The 18,594-nt window shown below is 39.9% G+C and overlaps 1 protein-coding gene across 1 annotated transcript; it reads right to left on the bottom strand.

Moving 5' to 3' along the window:
* Positions 1-9,585: 9,585 nt before the first annotated feature.
* Positions 9,586-18,310, bottom strand: LOC140600883 (uncharacterized). The gene is made up of 3 exons (XM_072769108.1): positions 18,246-18,310; positions 17,214-17,374; positions 9,586-15,031 (listed from the first exon to the last, which is right to left on the bottom strand). The coding sequence occupies exons 2-3, from the start codon at positions 17,349-17,351 to the stop codon at positions 10,526-10,528; spliced, it is 4,644 nt and encodes a 1,547-aa protein (XP_072625209.1). The 5' UTR covers positions 17,352-17,374; positions 18,246-18,310; the 3' UTR covers positions 9,586-10,525.
* Positions 18,311-18,594: the final 284 nt, after the last annotated feature.

Raw genomic sequence — 18,594 nt, 5'->3', positions numbered from 1 at the left:
TGTCAACTAATATTCGACAAAGGAGGAAAGACTATCCACTGGAAGAAAGACAGCCTCTTCAATAAATGGTTCTTGGAAAATTGGACATCCACATGCAAGAGAATGAAACTAGACCACTCTCTTTTACCATACACAAAGATAAACTCAAATGGATGAAAGATCTAAATGTGAGACAAGATTCCATCAAAATCCTAGAGGAGAACGCAGGCAACACCCTTTTTGAACTCAGCCACAGTAACTTCTTGCAAGATACATCCACGAAGGCAAAAGAAACAAAAGCAAAAATGAACTATTGGAACTTCATCAAGATAAGAAGCTTTTGCACAGCAAAGGATACAGTCAGAAAAACTAAAAGACACCCTACAGAATGGGAGAAGATATTTGCAAATGACATATCAGATAAAGCGCTAGTTTCCAAGATCTCTACAGAACGTATTAAACTCAACAGCAAAGAAACAAACAATCCAATCATGAAATGGGCAAAAGACATGAACAGAAATCTCACAGAGGAAGACATAGACATTGGCAACAAACACATGAGGAAATGCTCTGCATCACTTCCCATCAGGGAAATACAAATCAAAACCACAATGAGATACCACCTCACAGCAGTGACAATGGGGAAAATTAACAAGGCAGGAAACCACAAATGTTGGAGAGGATGTGGAGAAAGGGGAACCCTCTTACACTGCTGGTGGGAATGTGAACTGGTGCAGCCACTCTGGAAAACTGTGTGGAGGTTCCTCAAAGAGTTAAAAATAGACCTGCCCTACGACCCAGCAATTGCACTGTTGGGGATTTACCCCAAAGATACAGATGCAATGAAACGCTGGGACACCTGCACCCCAATGTCTCTAGCAGCAATGTCCACAATAGCCAAACTGTGGAAGGAGCCTCAGTTCCATCGAAAGATGCATGGAGAAAGAAGCTGTGGTCTATGTATACAATGGAATATTCCTCAGCCATTAGAAATGACAAATACCTTCCATTTGCTTCAACGTGGATGGAACTGGATGGTATTATGCTGAGTGAAGTAAGTCAATCGGAGAAGGACAAACATTATATGTTCTCATTCATTTGGGGAAGATGAATAATAGTGAAAGGGAATATAAGGGAAGGGAGAAGAAGTGTGTCGGAAATATCATGAAGGGAGACAGAACATAAAGACTCCTAACTCTGGGAAATGAACTAGGGGTGGTGGAAGGGGAGGAGGGCGGGGGGTGGGGGTGAATGGGTGACGGGCACTGAGGGGGGCACTTGACGGGATGAGCACTGGGTGTTATTCTGTAAGTTTGCAAATTGAACGCCAATAAAAAATAAATTTATTATAAGAAAAATAAAAAAAAATAATAAAAAGGAAAATTCATATCCAGTCTGGATTCCATAATCATGTGTTTGAAACTGGACCCCAGTCATGTTATAGGGAATTGGGATTGTTCTGAAGAATGGGAAAGCGTCATAAAGAGGAGCAAGGCAAGTCTCCCAGGCTGCTCCCCCAAGGGGGCAGAAGGAAAGGCTTGGATTAAGGGTGCAATAAGAGTGAGCTCTTTCTGCCAGGCATGTGGACTCTCCTTACCTAGATGGGGCCTCCAAGTCCCTTGAGAGATGTCTCGTATAGCAGTGCTGAGTGATCTGAGCTCATTTTCTTCCTCTCACTTCCTTCCTTCCAGCCCCCATCTCCCCATGCACACACTCCTTCAGCCAGCAGTCTGATACATTTATTATTAACAGCTGCTTCTTGGTTGTTACTTGCTGTCTTCTCTCTGCTAATTCTCCCACATTATGCTTTTCTCATTTTCTTCAATTGTGCTGCCAAAAGTGTCCCTATATTCTTAATTCTTTCTTAGAATACTCCCTGAATTCTCTTGTTCTACTAGAACTCTGGATTTACTGTCGTCTGTGAAGTGGAGCTTAGTTGCTCCTGGTGGGGTCTGTGTGGGCTAGTGGGTGGATGGTGAACAAGTCTGCAGCCAGTCACACTTGAATTTGTATCTGAGCTACACCAAGTTTAGGACTGTGTGTCCTTGGCCTCACGACAACTTCTAAAAATCTGTTTGTACACCTTGTTTAAGGATCTCTGCTCCAGAGAGTTGAGAGGTAACAAAAAGGGATAAGTAACCTCACATTGATATATAGCTTCTAGTAGATTCCATATTGTTATTTACCTTTCCTGAAAAGCTGCTGCTACTAGCAAGCACCATCCTTAGGACAGTAATTGGAAAGTAGAGGAAAATGTGGCTGTAACTTCATCCCTCTCTCCACACACATAAAATCTGGGCCCAGGAGAGGCCCTGTATAGGTGTCCTTCCCTTTCTCCCATACCTGTACCCCTCACTAAGGATTGTTAAGTGTCCTTGAACCCTTCACTTTTCCTTGCACCTGCACTGTCAATTCCAAACCCATGGTTAACTTCATTTTCATAGTTATGTCTTTGCTTATTTTTACCTCCTTTTTGTCTCAAGAGTGTAAGGTACCCTGTTCTTTTCAAGGCTGATTTCTCTGTATCTGTTCTTATCATTTCTTTTTGATCCTTGAGCCAGCAGTGAAATCTCCCTTTCTCTGGTACCAACTGTCTCACTCACAATCTCCTTCCTCTTAGCTTACCAATATTATTCACCAATTGAGTAAATTTTTATTTGGTGACTTGTATATTTCCAGAATGTAATTTAATTTCTTTTTTTAATAATAAATTTATTTTTTATTGGTGTTCAATTTGCCAACATACGGAATAACACCCAGTGCTCATCCCGTCAAGTGCCCCCCTCAGTGCCCGTCACCCATTTCCTTTTTTGTAAAGGAAAATTCCTCTTCTTCTTTCCTCCTGTCTACTTTTATCCTCTTTACTACTGAACTTTTTGAAGGAATCTTTCCTTTGCATATTGATTTTTAATAATGATTACAACCACAATAACAACAAATAGTAATAAGGATAGCCACTGAAATTTATTGGTTGATTACTGTAGACCAGACACTTTTCTAAGTGCTTTATATATTGACTGTGTAGCTGATACTCCACATATCAATTTAAAAATATGTATATTAGGATCTGATTCTGGACTATTTATTCAGTTATATTGATCTGCATTGTGTACTCTTCTAATACTCTATGGTATTGTTTATTATAACTTTATTAACTACATTTAATGTTCACGCTCATTACTTATTGGAATGCTCATTTTGGCCTCTGGAACACCCCTTTTTTTGTGCTTGTCTTCCTATTTTGATTCATCTTTACTGATGACCTTCACTGGCTTTTCTGCTTACCTTAACTCCATCTAAAGCCCCTTAGAACTTGCCTCCAACTTGCTTTTCCAGCCACAGTTCCCAATCCTCTTTCTTTGCCCTACATGTTTCAGCCAAAGACACCTTCTCTTTGGTCCTGAAACACATATTTCTTCCATGTCTTTGCATACAACATCCCCTGTTTTGCTGTGAAATCTGGTCAAGTCACACAGCAGATTGTCCCAGCTATGTGCCTCAGAGTACCTGCTGATTTAGGATCTTCAACATCTGGAATGCTCAGACTTTGTAGATAAGGACCATGCAGCAGCTGGGAGGGCTGCTTAGGGATCTTTCACCTCTGGGGTAGAGCACACCAGGTGGGGGAGTTAGAAAGCACAGGAATAGGTAGTGGGGCAAGGTGGAAATAGGGAATTCTGGCTGTTGGGGGCAATGGATATAGGATCTTCATCTTTTAAAATGTGCAAGACTGTGGGTGATTGTTTTTAATTAGTTTATAGTGAACTTCAAATGAGGCATGCTTAATGCTAGGTCAGAAATGCCACCCTCTGGAATTAAAGCTAATAAGGACCATTAAATGTGATGAGATAAAATGTGAGGGTGAGTTCTCTGCACCAGGGAGCCTCCCTTGGAAATTGTTCTTAAGTGTGTTGCTAATGAGTGAGGGTGTTTTTCAAGTGTCCCTCAAGGACATTAAGTATCCTTGCATTGAGGGTGGGAAAAGGGGAGTCAAGAGGATGAAAATCAGTTAGTGTGTCTCCAGCAGTGCCCAGAAGAGGGTGCTGCTCTGGTTTTAGATGTTTGATTGTACAGTTGCCCCTTGAACAACATGGGTTTGAACTGCACAGCTCTAATTACATATGGATTTTTTTTGGATAAATGTAGCATAGTACTGTAAATGTATTTTCTTAACATTTTCTCTAGCTTACTTTGTTGTAAGAATATGATATTTTATACATATAACATATAAAATAGGTGATATTTGAATGTTTATGTTATTGGTAAGACTTGTCAAAGGTACAAACTGTTAATAATTAAGTTTTTGGAGGATTCAAAAGTTATATGCAGATTTTCAGCTGTGCATGGAGGGGAGAGGTCAGCATGCCTAACCTGGGTGTTCAAGGGTTAACTGTAGTTGTGTAAAGAGAAATATTACTAGAGTAGAAGACCTTCCTGGTAGTAACACATGTGCTTCAGTGTCAGACAGATCCGGTCTCAAACCTGGCTCTACTAAGGTAAGGAAGTCACTTGACCTTCCTGAGTCTTCTTTTCCTCTTCAATAAAATGAATATAAAACAACTCTAGTGCAAGGTTATGAGACTGAAACTAGCAATAAAAAGTATATTAAATAATATATATAAAACACATAATTTTTAATATTCCCAACTCACATCATACTCAATAAAGATGTTAGTTTCGTAGTCTTTCCCTTTTAGGACAAATTGTTAAAATTGTCAGGTTACCATAGCATGATAGAGCAACATTTTGAGGATAAGACTCTTTGCTCTAAAATTCCTTTAATAACTCTGGTATCTCTTAAATGAATGTATCCAGTGGGAGAGAATACCCCATGGTAGACAACTGATTCCTTTTCCCAAGCATATATATTTTGTAGTTAGTAAATTAGATCTTAAGATTGATTACTGTGAATATGTCTCTTAGAATTTGGTTACATCTGAGTGTACAGGAAAAAAAATTGATTTTCTTCATCTTCAAAAGTGAGATCCAGACCTGGACAAGGTATTGAGACCCTATAAGATTCTGCCTAAAACAATGACCTTACTGCTTTCTACCTTTAGATTTTATAGTCAGGACAAAGAGAAGAGAAACACATGAAAAACTGGCTTAGCTATGCAACTAGAGCATTTATTTGAAATTTCTTTGCTTTCTCTTACTAGAATAATTTTTTTACTCCAGAACTCTTGAAATTTAGAAGAAGCAAAGAGTAAGGTTGCCTGAAAAAGGGGTCAGGGGCTTGGTCATCATCCTTGTAGACTCAGATGGGATACAATCACGTGGCAGAGTTTATTAGACTTAGGAAAGCTGTTTCTTTGTAAATAAGCTCACCAGGGACTGAAATAAGAAAACTGAAATCCCAAGAGAGACTTCTGATTAGAAAGTCAGAAATGCACTGCCAGAATTATTAGGTATCTATGCTAGTGAATGACTAGTGAATGCTTTTTCTTTTTGGGAAAATTATAGGAAGCTAAAATTTTCAAGGCTCCCTGGTGAGTTTCAAGTCAAACCAGATAGTTGATTGTGTGATTCAGATGATGAATATCATTAGGCACTGATGTACTGATACATATATTTCAACGACTGGGCAGGGCTGGGCCAGATAGTCTGTGGACTAGCTTGTCAGAGTACTTTCTCCCTTGAGCAGTCCTTGATGGGCATTCTAACACAAATCTTTGTGTCTTCTTTTTTCTTGTGAAATAATTTGAGTTATATAAATAAGTGTAGGTGATAATATAATAAACATCTTTTTGCTTAATGGGTTGCCTGGGTGACTCAGTAGGTTAAGCAGCCGACTCTTGGTTTCAGCTCAGGTTGTGATCTTAGGGTCCTGGGATCCAGCCCCACATCAGGGCTCCACGCTTAGCAGGGAGTCTACTTGTAGATTTTCCCTCTCCCTCTGCCCCTCCCCACGTAGTGTGCTTTCTCTCTCTCTCAAATCAATCAATCTTAAAAAAAAAATGTGACCTTGTTTATTCTTTTTTAGAACGAAGTTTATTTCTTTTCCTTTCTTTCCTTTTTTTCCCCAGAATTTATTTATTTGACAGAGAGAGAGAGAAAGCACAAGCAGGGGGAGCAGCATAGGGGGATAGAAAAAGCAGACACCCCACTGAGCCGGGAGCCCCAACAACGTAGGGCTTGATCCCTGGATCCTGAGATCATGACCTGAGCCAAAGGCAGTCTTTTAACTGACTGAGCCACCTAGGCACTTTCTTTCTTTCTTTTTTGTTTCAAATTTTTTTGAATTCTAGTTTGTTAACATACAGTATAATATTAGTAGAGTAGAATTCAGTGATTCATATAATACCTAGTACTCATCTTGATAAGCGCCCTCCTCAATACCCAACATCGTTCTCCCCAGAGGTAACCACTATTCTGAATTTGGTGTATAACATTTCCATAAGGATTTCTATTTTTACCAATTATGTATTAACTACAAATAATATATGGTATTATTATGTATGTTGTAAAGCTAAGTAAATGGTATCACCCTACATATACACGTCTTACAACTATTTCACTCAATATTCTGTTTTGGGAGATTTTCCATATTGAGATAGATAGATAGGTAGATAATCAAGTAGAAGCAGGAAACTTTTCCTTTCTTCCCTTCTAGATTCTTTGCTTGCCCTAATAATTAAATTTACATAAGATAGGTAACAGGAGAAAAATTTAATTTTATATGTATGGGAACCCAGTAAAACTATGAGACTCAAAAGCAGTCAGGCGTTTAAGGCTTGTGCACCACCCTGAGCTAGGGAGATGCAGGTCTGGGGCTTCAGCAAGGAGGAAGGCAGTTCATAGGAATATGAAGAGCAAATGGTTGCTACGCTATGCAGATAAGTCCTTCTGATATAAAAAGTGATCTCTGGTAATAGCTGTCTCCCTTGTACAGGTTTCCCATCTAAATTCTTTTGGGTAGTTAAAGTGGAGGGACAAAAAACTCTTCCTGAGCCTGCTAGGCCTTGATTGTCTTCAGCTCAAAATAATCCACACGCCAAAGTTTCATAGTTTGGGGTGTTGTATTCCGTCCTCTTCATGTACATGCCATCAATTTTAATTGCTGTATAGCATTCTAATATATGGATATTTCTCTATCTATTCTTCTGTTGAACTTTTAAGTTTGCAGCATTTTGATGACTCTTGTGTGGTCACCAAATTGCTTCTTAAGTGGTTACCAGTTTTGACCTTACTGTTCCATGTCATCCCCAACTCTGGATATTGTCAGAATTTAGTTTTTTTCAAATCTGATGGTTACAAAATGATATTTCATTGTGTTTTAATTTTCTGTTCCCCTGAATATCATTTTAAAAATGGCACTTGGCTATTCAGATTTCTATTTTGGATAATTTTCTAAGTGTTGCTGTTTTTTTCTAATTTGATATTTGTAAGTTTTGTACAATCTGGCTATTAACCAGTTGTTCATAAGCATTACAAAAGTCCATATATCCTAGTCTATGTCTTGTCTTTTTTATGTTTTAAGAGTACCTTTTGATTTATATACATTTAGAATTTAATTGTAGTAAAACTCATGAATTTTTTAATGGTTTTTATATTTCTTGTTCAAGACTTCAATATACTCTGAAATCATAAAAATATTTTCTTTAACATGTAAAAATGTTTGACTTATCACATTTTAGGTCTTTAATTCACTTGGATTGATTTTGTGTAGACCGCAAAATGGAGGTATAATTTTTTTTCACATGGAAAACCAGTGATTGTGGCACTATTTATTTATTTATTTATTTATTTATTATAATACATTTATTTTTTATTGGTGTTCAATTTACCAACATACAGAATAACACCCAGTGCTCATCCCGTCAAGTGCCCCCCTCAGTGCCCGTCATCCATTCACCCCCACCCCCCGCCCTCCTCCCCTTCCACCATTTGCTTCAACGTGGATAGAACTGGAGGGTATTATGCTGAGTGAAGTAAGTCAATCAGAGGACAAACATTGTATGTTCTCATTCATTTGGGGATTATTTATTTATTTATTTAAGATTTTATTTCTTTCTTTATTCATGAGAGACACACAGAGAGAGGCAGAGACAGGCAGAGGGAGAAGCAGGCTCCATGCAGGGATCCCGACACGGGGAACTCCGGGATCACGCCCTGAGCTGAAGGCAGATGCTCAACTGCAGAGCCACCCAAGTGTCCCTGTGGCATAATTTATTGAAAAGCTTTTTTCTTTCCCCACCGAGATGCAGAGCCATTACTGTTATATGTCAGGTGTTTATGGGTCTGTTTCTGAATAGTCCACTGTTCTAAGTATTTGTTCTTAAAACAGTTCCATACTGTCCTAGATAATATAACTTTTTAATATCTTTTTTTTTACTTTGTAATATCTTTTGATATCTGATAAGATGACATTCCTCTTCCTTATTTAAAAATTGTCCTGGTCATTTTTAATTCTTTGCTCTTCTATATAAATTTTGGAATTAGTATGTCAAGTTTCAAAAAAAGCCTTATGAAGACTTTAAGCAAAATCACCTTTATTGAGGTATAGCTTTCATCTGATAAAGTACATATGTAGAATAATTCTATCACTCTTTTGCTCCTTTGTGTTCCTCTTTCTAGCCAATTCATAAGTTCTACTCCCATTCCTGGTTAACCACTAATTTACTTTCTGTTTTTTTTTCTTTAGTAAGTTTCATGTAAATGGAATCATATCGTATGTACTCTTTTGTGTATGGCTTCTTTTGATTAGTATAATGGTTTTGAGATTCATCCATGTCATGTATATCAGTAGTTCATTCTTTTTTTCCTTCCTAAATAGTGTTTCATTGTATAGCTGTACCATTGCTTGTTTGTCTATTCAATGGTTGGTGGACATTTAGGTTGTTTCTAGTTTTGGGCTATTATTATTAAAGCTTCTATGAACATTCATATAAAATCTTTATATGGAGCAGAATTGCTGGGTGATACAGTCAGGTATATTTATTTAATCTTATAAGAAATTGCTATACTATTTTCCAAAGTGACTATGTCATTTTATTTTTCCACTTGTATCCACACTTGTTGTTGCCAGTATTTTTACTTTTGGCCATTCTAATGATGGATGTGTAGTAGTGTCTCATTATGTTTTTTAAATTTATTTATTTATTTATTTATTTATTTATCTTTTTCTCATTATGTTTTAACTTGCATTTCCTTAATGCTTAATGACATCATGCATCTTTTCATGTGCTTGTTGGCCATATGTTCATTTTTTTGTTGTTGTTGAAGTGTTCATCAGATCTTTTGTTCGTTCTTAAATTGAATTGTCTTTTTTTAAAGATTTTATTTATTTATTCATGAGAGACACACAGAGAGAGAGAAACAGAGACATAGGCAGAGGGAGAAGCAGGCTCCCCACAAGCAGCCTGATGTGGGACTCGATCCTGAACTGGGATCACACTCTGAGCCAAAGGCAGATGCCCTACTGCTGAGCCACCCAGGTGGCGTCCCTTGAGTTGTTTGTCTTATCCTTAGATTTTAAAATTCTTTATATATTCTGGGTTATTTGTGAAGGGCAGGACCTTGGAAAAGAGCTTTTTGAGTTAGTTTCTAGTCTGACCATCTATGTGTGAGAAGTGAAATCAAGGAGAGATGAGACAGACCTCAGTATTTGATTATTAATATTTATTATCAATTTTAATGCAATCCAGTTATTGGAATCCAAAGACTTCAAACAAATATATTATAGTCAAACCAAGGAACTATATAGCAGTGGCAGATAGTCTTGCTTTCCATCTGGGCATAAATGATATTTTCCTGTTTGGAAAGACCAGTGAACTACAAAAGTAGGTTGGAGACATTGTATTTTCATGCTATTGCTCTTCCTTTTTAAACCTGGGGCAAATTCTTAGGAGTAGAGGGCAAGAACATTCTTGCTGAAACCAAGTTAGAGTCTACATTTGGATCCTTTAATCTCAAAAGGGTCCATCCCTGATCTTTAAGAAAGAATGCTTTCACTAGTGGCAAGGGAGAAGCTCCAGGTGCCACTTTTTAAATGCAATTTGTTAACTTACTGATTAAAGATTTACCCAAGAATAAGGTATTGGTGGTTTTGATAAGTAAAGAAACAACTGATGCTGCATTTTTGCTTTTAGAATATTCTTCATTCTTTCACCATCCAATGTGGGAGATACCAAAATTATGGTCCATGTTGCTATAAGAGAGGCTTTGGCTCCAGAACTGGTAATGCATTTCTAACACTTTGTTCTTTAGACTTTAGATGAAAGTTTGGCTTTGATAATATAAATGAGTAATGAGTTCTCAAAAAGATACCTTGACTAAACCCCATGCTCCTCATATGCTTTGTATGTTTTTTCAAAGTTACTCCCACACGTAATTTGTTTAACTCAATATTTCTTAACAAAGTGCCCATATACCCTACATTCTTCTGAGGGAACCTTAATAACAAGGAATAGAGTACATGTTTAGAAGAAGAAATATATATACCCACTCTTAAAATAAGTTTTATAATGAATTGCTTATCTATATTCATTTTGTATTTTCTTAAATGGATACTTAAATTAATTTCACTTCTATTTATTATTCATCCTTAGAATTGGCACCGCTGCTCTTGGACATATTCATAGAGTGGCATGCTGCTAAGGACACTGTGGGAACTTGGGCAAGTACTTTTCCCTCCACTGTTATCCCCTTGTCTCTTATAACAATAGTCATCTTGTTTATTACCCTCCTTGCAAATTAACAATGTATTGGTAGTGTTGGATCTAGACTGTCCATATGAGGGTGTAAACTGCCCAAAGCCACAACTTGAGGAACTTTCTACTTTTCTATAACTGCTTCTTGATTGCCCTTCATTACAATTTGAATGTATACAACCAGATTCCAATGGACCTTGGCTCCATCCTTGGCTTTGTTTCCTACATGTTCTTGACTGTCCATGAATACTCTCATATCCATCATGCCCCTTATCTGATAGGCCATAACTCCTACCTCTTTCTTTTTGGCCACACTCTGACCATTCCTGGCTGTTTCTTCTTGATTGATTAGGGACTAAGCCCATTTTGGGTCTACTACACTCATTATGAGTTCCACTTGAACTTGACCTACATCTCCCTTGTATTTCATGTTGCTCATAGTTAGAACACAGGCCAGATCCAGAACCACATTGTCCTGAGCTAGATGAATGGCATGAACCAGATCTGTACTGTTCAGAGCCAGAATATTGACCAGATCCAGAACCATGTTGTCCAGAGGTAGATGATTGACATGAACCATACCCATATTGTTCAGAGCTAGAACACTGACCAAATCTAGAACCACACTGCTCAGAGCTAGCTGAGTGACACGGGCCAGACCCATATTGTTCAGAACTAGAACATTGACCTGAGCTAGATACATGTCGGCTATGGCTAGAAGATCTACTTGATCCAGACTCGTGTTGACCATAGCTAGAAGACTGACCTAATCCAGACCCATGTTGCCCAGAACCTGAAGACTGACCTGAGCCAGACTCATGATAACCATATCTAGAGGACTGACCTGAGCCAGATCTGTTTTGGCCATAGCTAGGAGACTGGCCTGATCCAGATGCATGTTGACCACAGCTTGATGTCTGTCTTGAAGCAGAACCATATTGTCCATAGCTAGAGGATTGATTTGAGCCAGACCCATACTGACCATGGCCAGAAGAATGTCCTGATCCAGACCTATGCTGAGTATAGCTAGAAGATTGACCTGATCCAGACCCATGATGCCCAAAGCCAGAAGACTGACCTGACCTAGACCCATGTTGGCCATAACTAGCGGGCTGACTGGATCCAGATTCATGTTGCCCCAAACCAGAAGATTGACCTGAGCCAAAGCCATGTTGGCCATAACTAGAAGACTGACTGGATCTAGACCCATGTTGTCCAAAGCCAGAAGACTGACCTGATCCAGACCCATGTTGTCCAAAGCCAGAAGACTGACCTGAGCCAGACTCATGTTGGCCATAACTAGAAGACTGACTGGTTCCAGACCCATGTTGCCCAAAGCCAGAAGACTGGCCTGATCCAAACCTATGTTGACCAAAGCCAGAAGACTGACCAGATCCAGACCCATGTTGGCCATAACTAGAAGACTGACTGGTTCCAGACCCATGTTGCCCAAAGCCAGAAGACTGGCCTGATCCAAACCTATGTTGACCAAAGCCAGAAGACTGACCAGATCCAGACCCATGTTGGCCATAACTAGAAGACTGACTGGTTCCAGACCCATGTTGCCCAAAGCCAGAAGACTGGCCTGATCCAAACCTATGTTGACCAAAGCCAGAAGACTGACCAGATCCAGACCCATGTTGGCCATAACTAGAAGACTGACTGGTTCCAGACCCATGTTGCCCAAAGCCAGAAGACTGGCCTGATCCAAACCTATGTTGACCAAAGCCAGAAGACTGACCAGATCCAGTCCCATGTTGCCCAAAGCTAGAGGACTGGCCTGATCTAGATGCATGTTGAGCACTGTTTGATGACTGTCCAAAAGCAGAACCATGTTGTCCATAGCTAGAGGATTGACCTGAGCTAGACTCATGTTGCCCAAAGCCAGAAGACTGACCTGATCTAGACCCATGTTGGCCATAACTAGAAGACTGACTGGATCCAGACCCATGTTGCCCAAAACCAGAAGATTGGCCTGATCCAAACTTGTGTTGACCAAAGCCAGAAGACTGACCAGATACAGACTCATGGTAACCATATCTAGAGGATTGACCTGATCCAGATCCTTGTTGACCACAGCTTGATGTCTGTCCAGAAGCATAGCCATGTTGTCCATAGCTAGAGGATTGACCATATCCAGATTCGTTCTGTCCAGAGCTTGATGATTGACCTAAGCCAGATCCCTGCTCAGTGCCAGAAGACTCTCCTGAGCTAGACTCATGTTGCCCAAAGCCAGAAGACTGACTTGATCCAGACCCATGGTGACCATATCTAGAGGACTGACCTGAGCCAGATCTATATTGTCCATAGCCAGAAGACTGGCCTGATCCAGACCCATGATGACTGTATCTAGAAGACTGACCTGAGCCAGATCTGTTTTGGCCATAGCTAGGAGGCTGGCCTGATCCAGATCCATGTTGACCACAGCTTGATGTCTGTCCTGAAGCAGAACCATATTGTCCATAGCTAGAGGATTGACCTGACCCAGACCCATACTGACCATGGCCAGAAGAATGTCCTGATCCAGACCTATGCTGAGTATAGCTAGAAGATTGACCTGATCCAGACCCATGATGCCCAAAGCCAGAAGACTGACTAGATCCAGACTCATGATAACTGTATCTAGAAGATTGACTTGATCCAGATCCTTGTTGACCACAGCTTGATGACTGCCCAGAAGCAGAGCCATGTTGTCCATAGCTAGAGGATTGACCATATCTAGATTCATGCTGTCTAGATCTTGATGATTGACCTAAGCCAGATCCCTGCTCAGTGCCAGAAGACTCTCCTGAGCTAGACTCATGTTGCCCAAAGCCAGAAGACTGACTTGATCCAGACCCATGGTGACCATATCTAGAGGACTGACCTGAGCCAGATCTATATTGTCCATAGCCAGAAGACTGGCCTGATCCGGACCCATGATGACCATATCTAGAGGCCTGACCTGAGCTAGATCTGTGTTGTCCATAGCCAGAAAACTGGCCTGATCCAGACCTATGTTGGCTATGGCTAGAAGACTGAGCTGATCCTGACTCATGTTGCCCAAAACCAGAAGACTGGCATGCTCCAGATCCATGTTGTCTGTGGCCAGAAGATTGACTTGAGCCAGACCTATGTTGTCCATAGCTAGAAGACTCTCTTGAGCCAGACCCATGTAGGCTGTGGCCAGAAGATTGACTTGAGCCAGACCTATGTCGTCCATAATTAGAAGACTCTTGTGAGCTAGACCCATGTTGGCTGTGCCTAGAAGACTGACTTAAGCCAGATCCATAGTGTCCCCAACTTGATGACTGTCTTGAAGTAGAACTATTTGGTCCGTAACTAGAAGATTGACCTAAGCCAGACCCATGTTGTCCAAAGCCAGAAGACTGACATGATCCAGATCCATGTTGTCCACAGCTTGATGATTCACCTAAACTAGATCCTGAACTAGACTCATGGTATTTCTGACTAGAAGACTGATTAGAACCAGGTCCATATTTTCCATAATTAGAGGACTGGCCTGACCCAGAGACATGATTTTGTCTTCGACAATTCCCTGAATGACCATCTGAGTTGGATTCATGATATTTTTGCCTAGAAGAATTATTGGAGCCAGAATCATATTGTTTATAGCTAGAAAGCTCTCCAGATCCAGACTCTTCATGGCTACAGTTAGAAGACTGTCCTGAGCCAGACCCATGGTGACCAGAGGCAGAGGACTGATCTGAGCCAGATCTATGCTTTTGTCTTCCATAACCTTCTGATTGATGACCAGTCCTCTGGGTAGAGGACTCATAGGAACTTGATTGATTTTTGCCTTTGCTTATGGACAGGCCTGATTCAGACACATATCCCTCATAGCTTGAAGACTCTTTTGATTCAGAACCATATTTTTGTTGTCTACTAAGTCCTGATTGACCACTTGAATTGGATCTATATTGCCTCTGACCAGAAGATGGACTCCCAGACCTCTCTTGCTGATGAGAGCCATGCTTGTTTGTCTTACAATCTTTTAAATGGCCTGAACTTGTCTCTGTCCTTCTTTCCCCAGAGCTTTGCCTGTGTTCTGAACTAGACAAGCCTCCTTGATGCTCCATTCTTCTGTAGCTGGACCTAGGCCTGTATTTAATGCTTCTCCTGGAGCCCCTGGAATAGGAATTATTCTCTCCTGTACTTGACCTTGAATGAAATTGTATTTTGTCCTCCTCTTCTGTTTCACTTTGTTCCTCTTGGTGCTGGTGCTGATGGTCTCTCTGCTTTGACCCTGAAGCATGGCAATAATCTTTGCCGATGATCTTATTGCAAGCCTGAGCCAGTTTGAATATCATCAGAAGATACTCAATGAAATTCACTTTCTTGTCATGATCTTGATCCAGATTTTGCATGATGATATCTACAGTGTCTGGATCATCTGGATTCTGTAGAGGAACAAGGTAGAAGTGGCAACTATGTCACTGTAGACTACATACCCAGCTAACCATTTGAAAGAAGACTGTAGAAATGTGAATGTTTGGCTTACTTAGGTGGAGCTCAACCACCTAGTTCTTTAGACAGGACTGCTCTATCCTGAGCAAAAAGAAAGAAAGGAATATGTAATGAACAATATAGTGAGGAATTGCTAGAAGATGCAACTGGAAGATGTTAGGGAATAAGGAAATTGATTATATTTTGCATGAAATGGTCAAATATGAATGATTAGCTAATTTATAAATAGGAATTTTAAAAAATGAAAAAAGTGTAGGTCAAATATGAATGATTAACATAATTGCATATGACCTTTATTTGCCCAGCTATTAATTCATTAATTCATTTAGCAAAGATTTATTGTGCACCTACTATCTGCTTAACATTGAGTTAGGTGCAGAGGATAAAGCAGTGAACACATTTGTTTTCTGACAAAATGGAAGTTAAAGTTTCGTGGCCCAGACACACAAACTTAAAATTACAGTGTATTGTGATAATGTTTCTGAAAACAAGAGAACCAGTAGGGGGTCAAGGAAGGTTAATGAGAGGAAGTGATGTTTTTTGAAGTATGGATTGGACTTTGCCAAATTAAGGGGTAGGAAAGGAGGGAGGGCAGCCCGGGTGGCTCAGTGGTTTAGCACTGCCTTCAGCCCAGTGCCTGATCCTGGAGACCGGGGATCGAGTCCCATGTCAGGCTCCTTGCATGGAGCCTGCTTCTCCTTCTGCCTGTGTCTCTGTCTCTATCTCTCTCTCTTGTGTGTCTCTCATGAATAAATAAATAAAATCTTTAAAAGAAAAAAAAAAGGAAAGGAGGGAAAGGGGCAAAATGTTGTCCAGGCAGAGGGAACAATTTGAATAAAGCTGAAGGTCAGAGGATGCATGGCTTATATGAGGAACTGAAAGAAATTCAGGATTGTTAAATTTTGAGGCTCCATAATCAAGAGATATTGCTAGAGAAACAGATCAGATTATGCCTTCTAAGTTGTGTGAAGAACTTTGAACTTTATTTTTTTAAAAGATTTTTAAAAATTTATTCATTCATTAGAGAGAGAGAGGCAGAGACACAAGCAGAGGGAGAAGCAGGCTCCATGCCCGGAGCCCGATGCGGGACTCGATCCCAGGTCTCCAGGATCAAGCTCTGGGCTGAAGGCGGTGCTAAAAAACGCTGAGCCACCCAGGCTGCCCCTGAACTTTATTTTTAAAAGCTGTGAGCATTTGGGGCACCTGCGTGGTTCAGTTGGTTAAGCATCTGATTCTTGGTTTCCGTTCAGGTCATGATCTCAGGGTTGTGAGATGGAGCTTAGCATTGGGATCTGTACCAGACATTTGAAGGATTTTGAATTAAGTTGTGATATGATTAGATTTGCACTTGCAGCTGAGATTAGAAGTAGAAAAAGGTCGTCTGAGCCAGAGGACTAGCCACACTGATGGAAAGAAATGGCTGTTTTGAGACTATTGATGAATTAGACGGAGGGTAGAGGGTGGAGTTACTTGCTGAGATAAGTGGAACCAGATTTCTGTCTTGGGCAAATAGAGGATAGAGTTTAGAAGGAAAATGGTTTCATATATGACACATTGAATTACACCCTTAGGAATCCAAATAAGAAATATTTAGTAAGAAGCTGGATATAATGAATTGATGATCCAAGAGCTAGATCTAAGTTCCCAAATATTTATTTTTGGAGCTGACATTTTAAGATGGTGGTCACCATGTTTTATAAATTAGGAGTAAGATGCTAAGTTCCTGAACTCAGAGGCCTTGTGATATCACAATCTCAGAAATGAGCAGTGGTCAGGACATTCTGGACTAAAGAATGACAGAAAAAGGGAAAAAGATACATTTTACCTATCTTTTTTCTGAGAACCATCTTAGTTTTTTATTCCTTAAGAATTACTTACATAGATAGAATATTATATAATTTATGCATTTTGTCTATTCAGTAGGATCACTTCCCTTGGTCATATTTTGGAAATCATGTGGGTCAACTTTAGATCATATTTCAAGCCTTTACCAAAACCTATTCTCTATCACCAAGTAGAGAGAGTCCTGTAGGAGTTTGACAGATGTGACAAAAAGGCAGGAAGGAGTGAAGAAGAGAATTGCAGCTGTCTTCCATCCTGACCTGGAGTTCTTACCTTCAGAATTTGATGAAACTCATTTTCTAAAAGCTCTTTCAGTTCTTCCTTGTTCAACATGTCACACTCCCCATCCTGGGTGGCATATTGGTAGAAAACATCAATGACAGTGACGATACTTTGTAGGAGTTTAGACATTTTTTTTTTTTTGTAAATTTAACCTAAAGGAAAAAAAAAAGGAGAGAGACCCACCTCTTATTATTCCTTTCTCTTGCTTAAATACATAAATAGTTCCAATCATTTGTGATATTAGTTCAGAATTAATGGGGCATAATTAATTTCATATTTTTGAAATCAAGAACCAATCCAGAGTTGAAAGTCTTGTTCAAGCCATGTAGCAAGAGAGTGATGAAATTAGGAACAGAATCAATATCTCTTATTTTCATTCCTGAATGAATGTAGGAGCAATGACTTTCTGTTTTGAGCTCCATGCCTCACCAGGGGTAATTTTATGAGCATTGTCCTGGAGCTAGAGAAATCCTGGGTGTGCCAATCCACCCACTTCCTCAATTCTTCTCTAGGTGCCAACCATCACTGAGGAGGGACAGGTCCATCATGCACATGGTATGCCTGACTCCAACCAAGGGATGCTAGTCGTGAAGCTAGACCCTTAAAATTTGTAGGCCAGAGAAAGTACACAAAATGAGCAATTACAGGCCTAGGTGTTATGGAGCTGGAGGCAGCTGCTATCAGGCCTGCTTCTGTTGTTGTTGTTGTTGTTGTTGTTTTTTTTTCATTCTCTAAATAGGGACTAACTCTCAGGCTTTACTGATTACATAACAGAGAAAAAACTCAGTAGTCCAGCAACCTACCTAATGATAATTAGAGCCCTGTGATCTTTGAGGAAGTGATCCTGAAGAAAGATGGTACCATCATTCCAAGTCATCTCTGTATTTTCCTTCTCAATAAAGTTAAAATTATATCAAAGTCCCCAAGGTACATTAAAAAGAAACTTGTATCCAGTGCCTCTTTGCCTTAGAGCACATGCTGGATCCTCATGATTTATAGTCCAAAGTACTCCTGTTCACTTACCTAGTACACCAGAGGAACAAGTAGGATGGAGATTGGAAGAGCTTACAGGGTGCTGCTACCTGGGGATAGTGGCCTTTTTATAGAGGAGATAATGGTCCATCTTAGGGAGGAGCTGCTGAGATGTCCTGATTCACTCTCAAATAAGCCCAGCTCCACCTCCACCTCCACCTCCACCTCCACCTCCCAGGTGTTTGCCTTCTTATTTCCCTACATGTTCACCTGAGATTGCATTAGCAATTCCCAAATCTGGGCTAGTATCAGCCCCACCTACCAGAGTCTCCGGACACTGCAGAAAGACCTCTTTGGATATTCAACAAAGAATCTAGCATAATGCATTAATAACCAATTA

The sequence above is a fragment of the Canis lupus genome, chromosome 12, assembly GCF_048164855.1.
Source record: "Canis lupus baileyi chromosome 12, mCanLup2.hap1, whole genome shotgun sequence".
NCBI classification, from domain to species: Eukaryota; Metazoa; Chordata; class Mammalia; order Carnivora; family Canidae; genus Canis; species Canis lupus.
The sequence above is the reverse complement of the archived record's forward strand: the minus strand, read 5'-3'. Positions and strand labels throughout refer to the sequence as shown.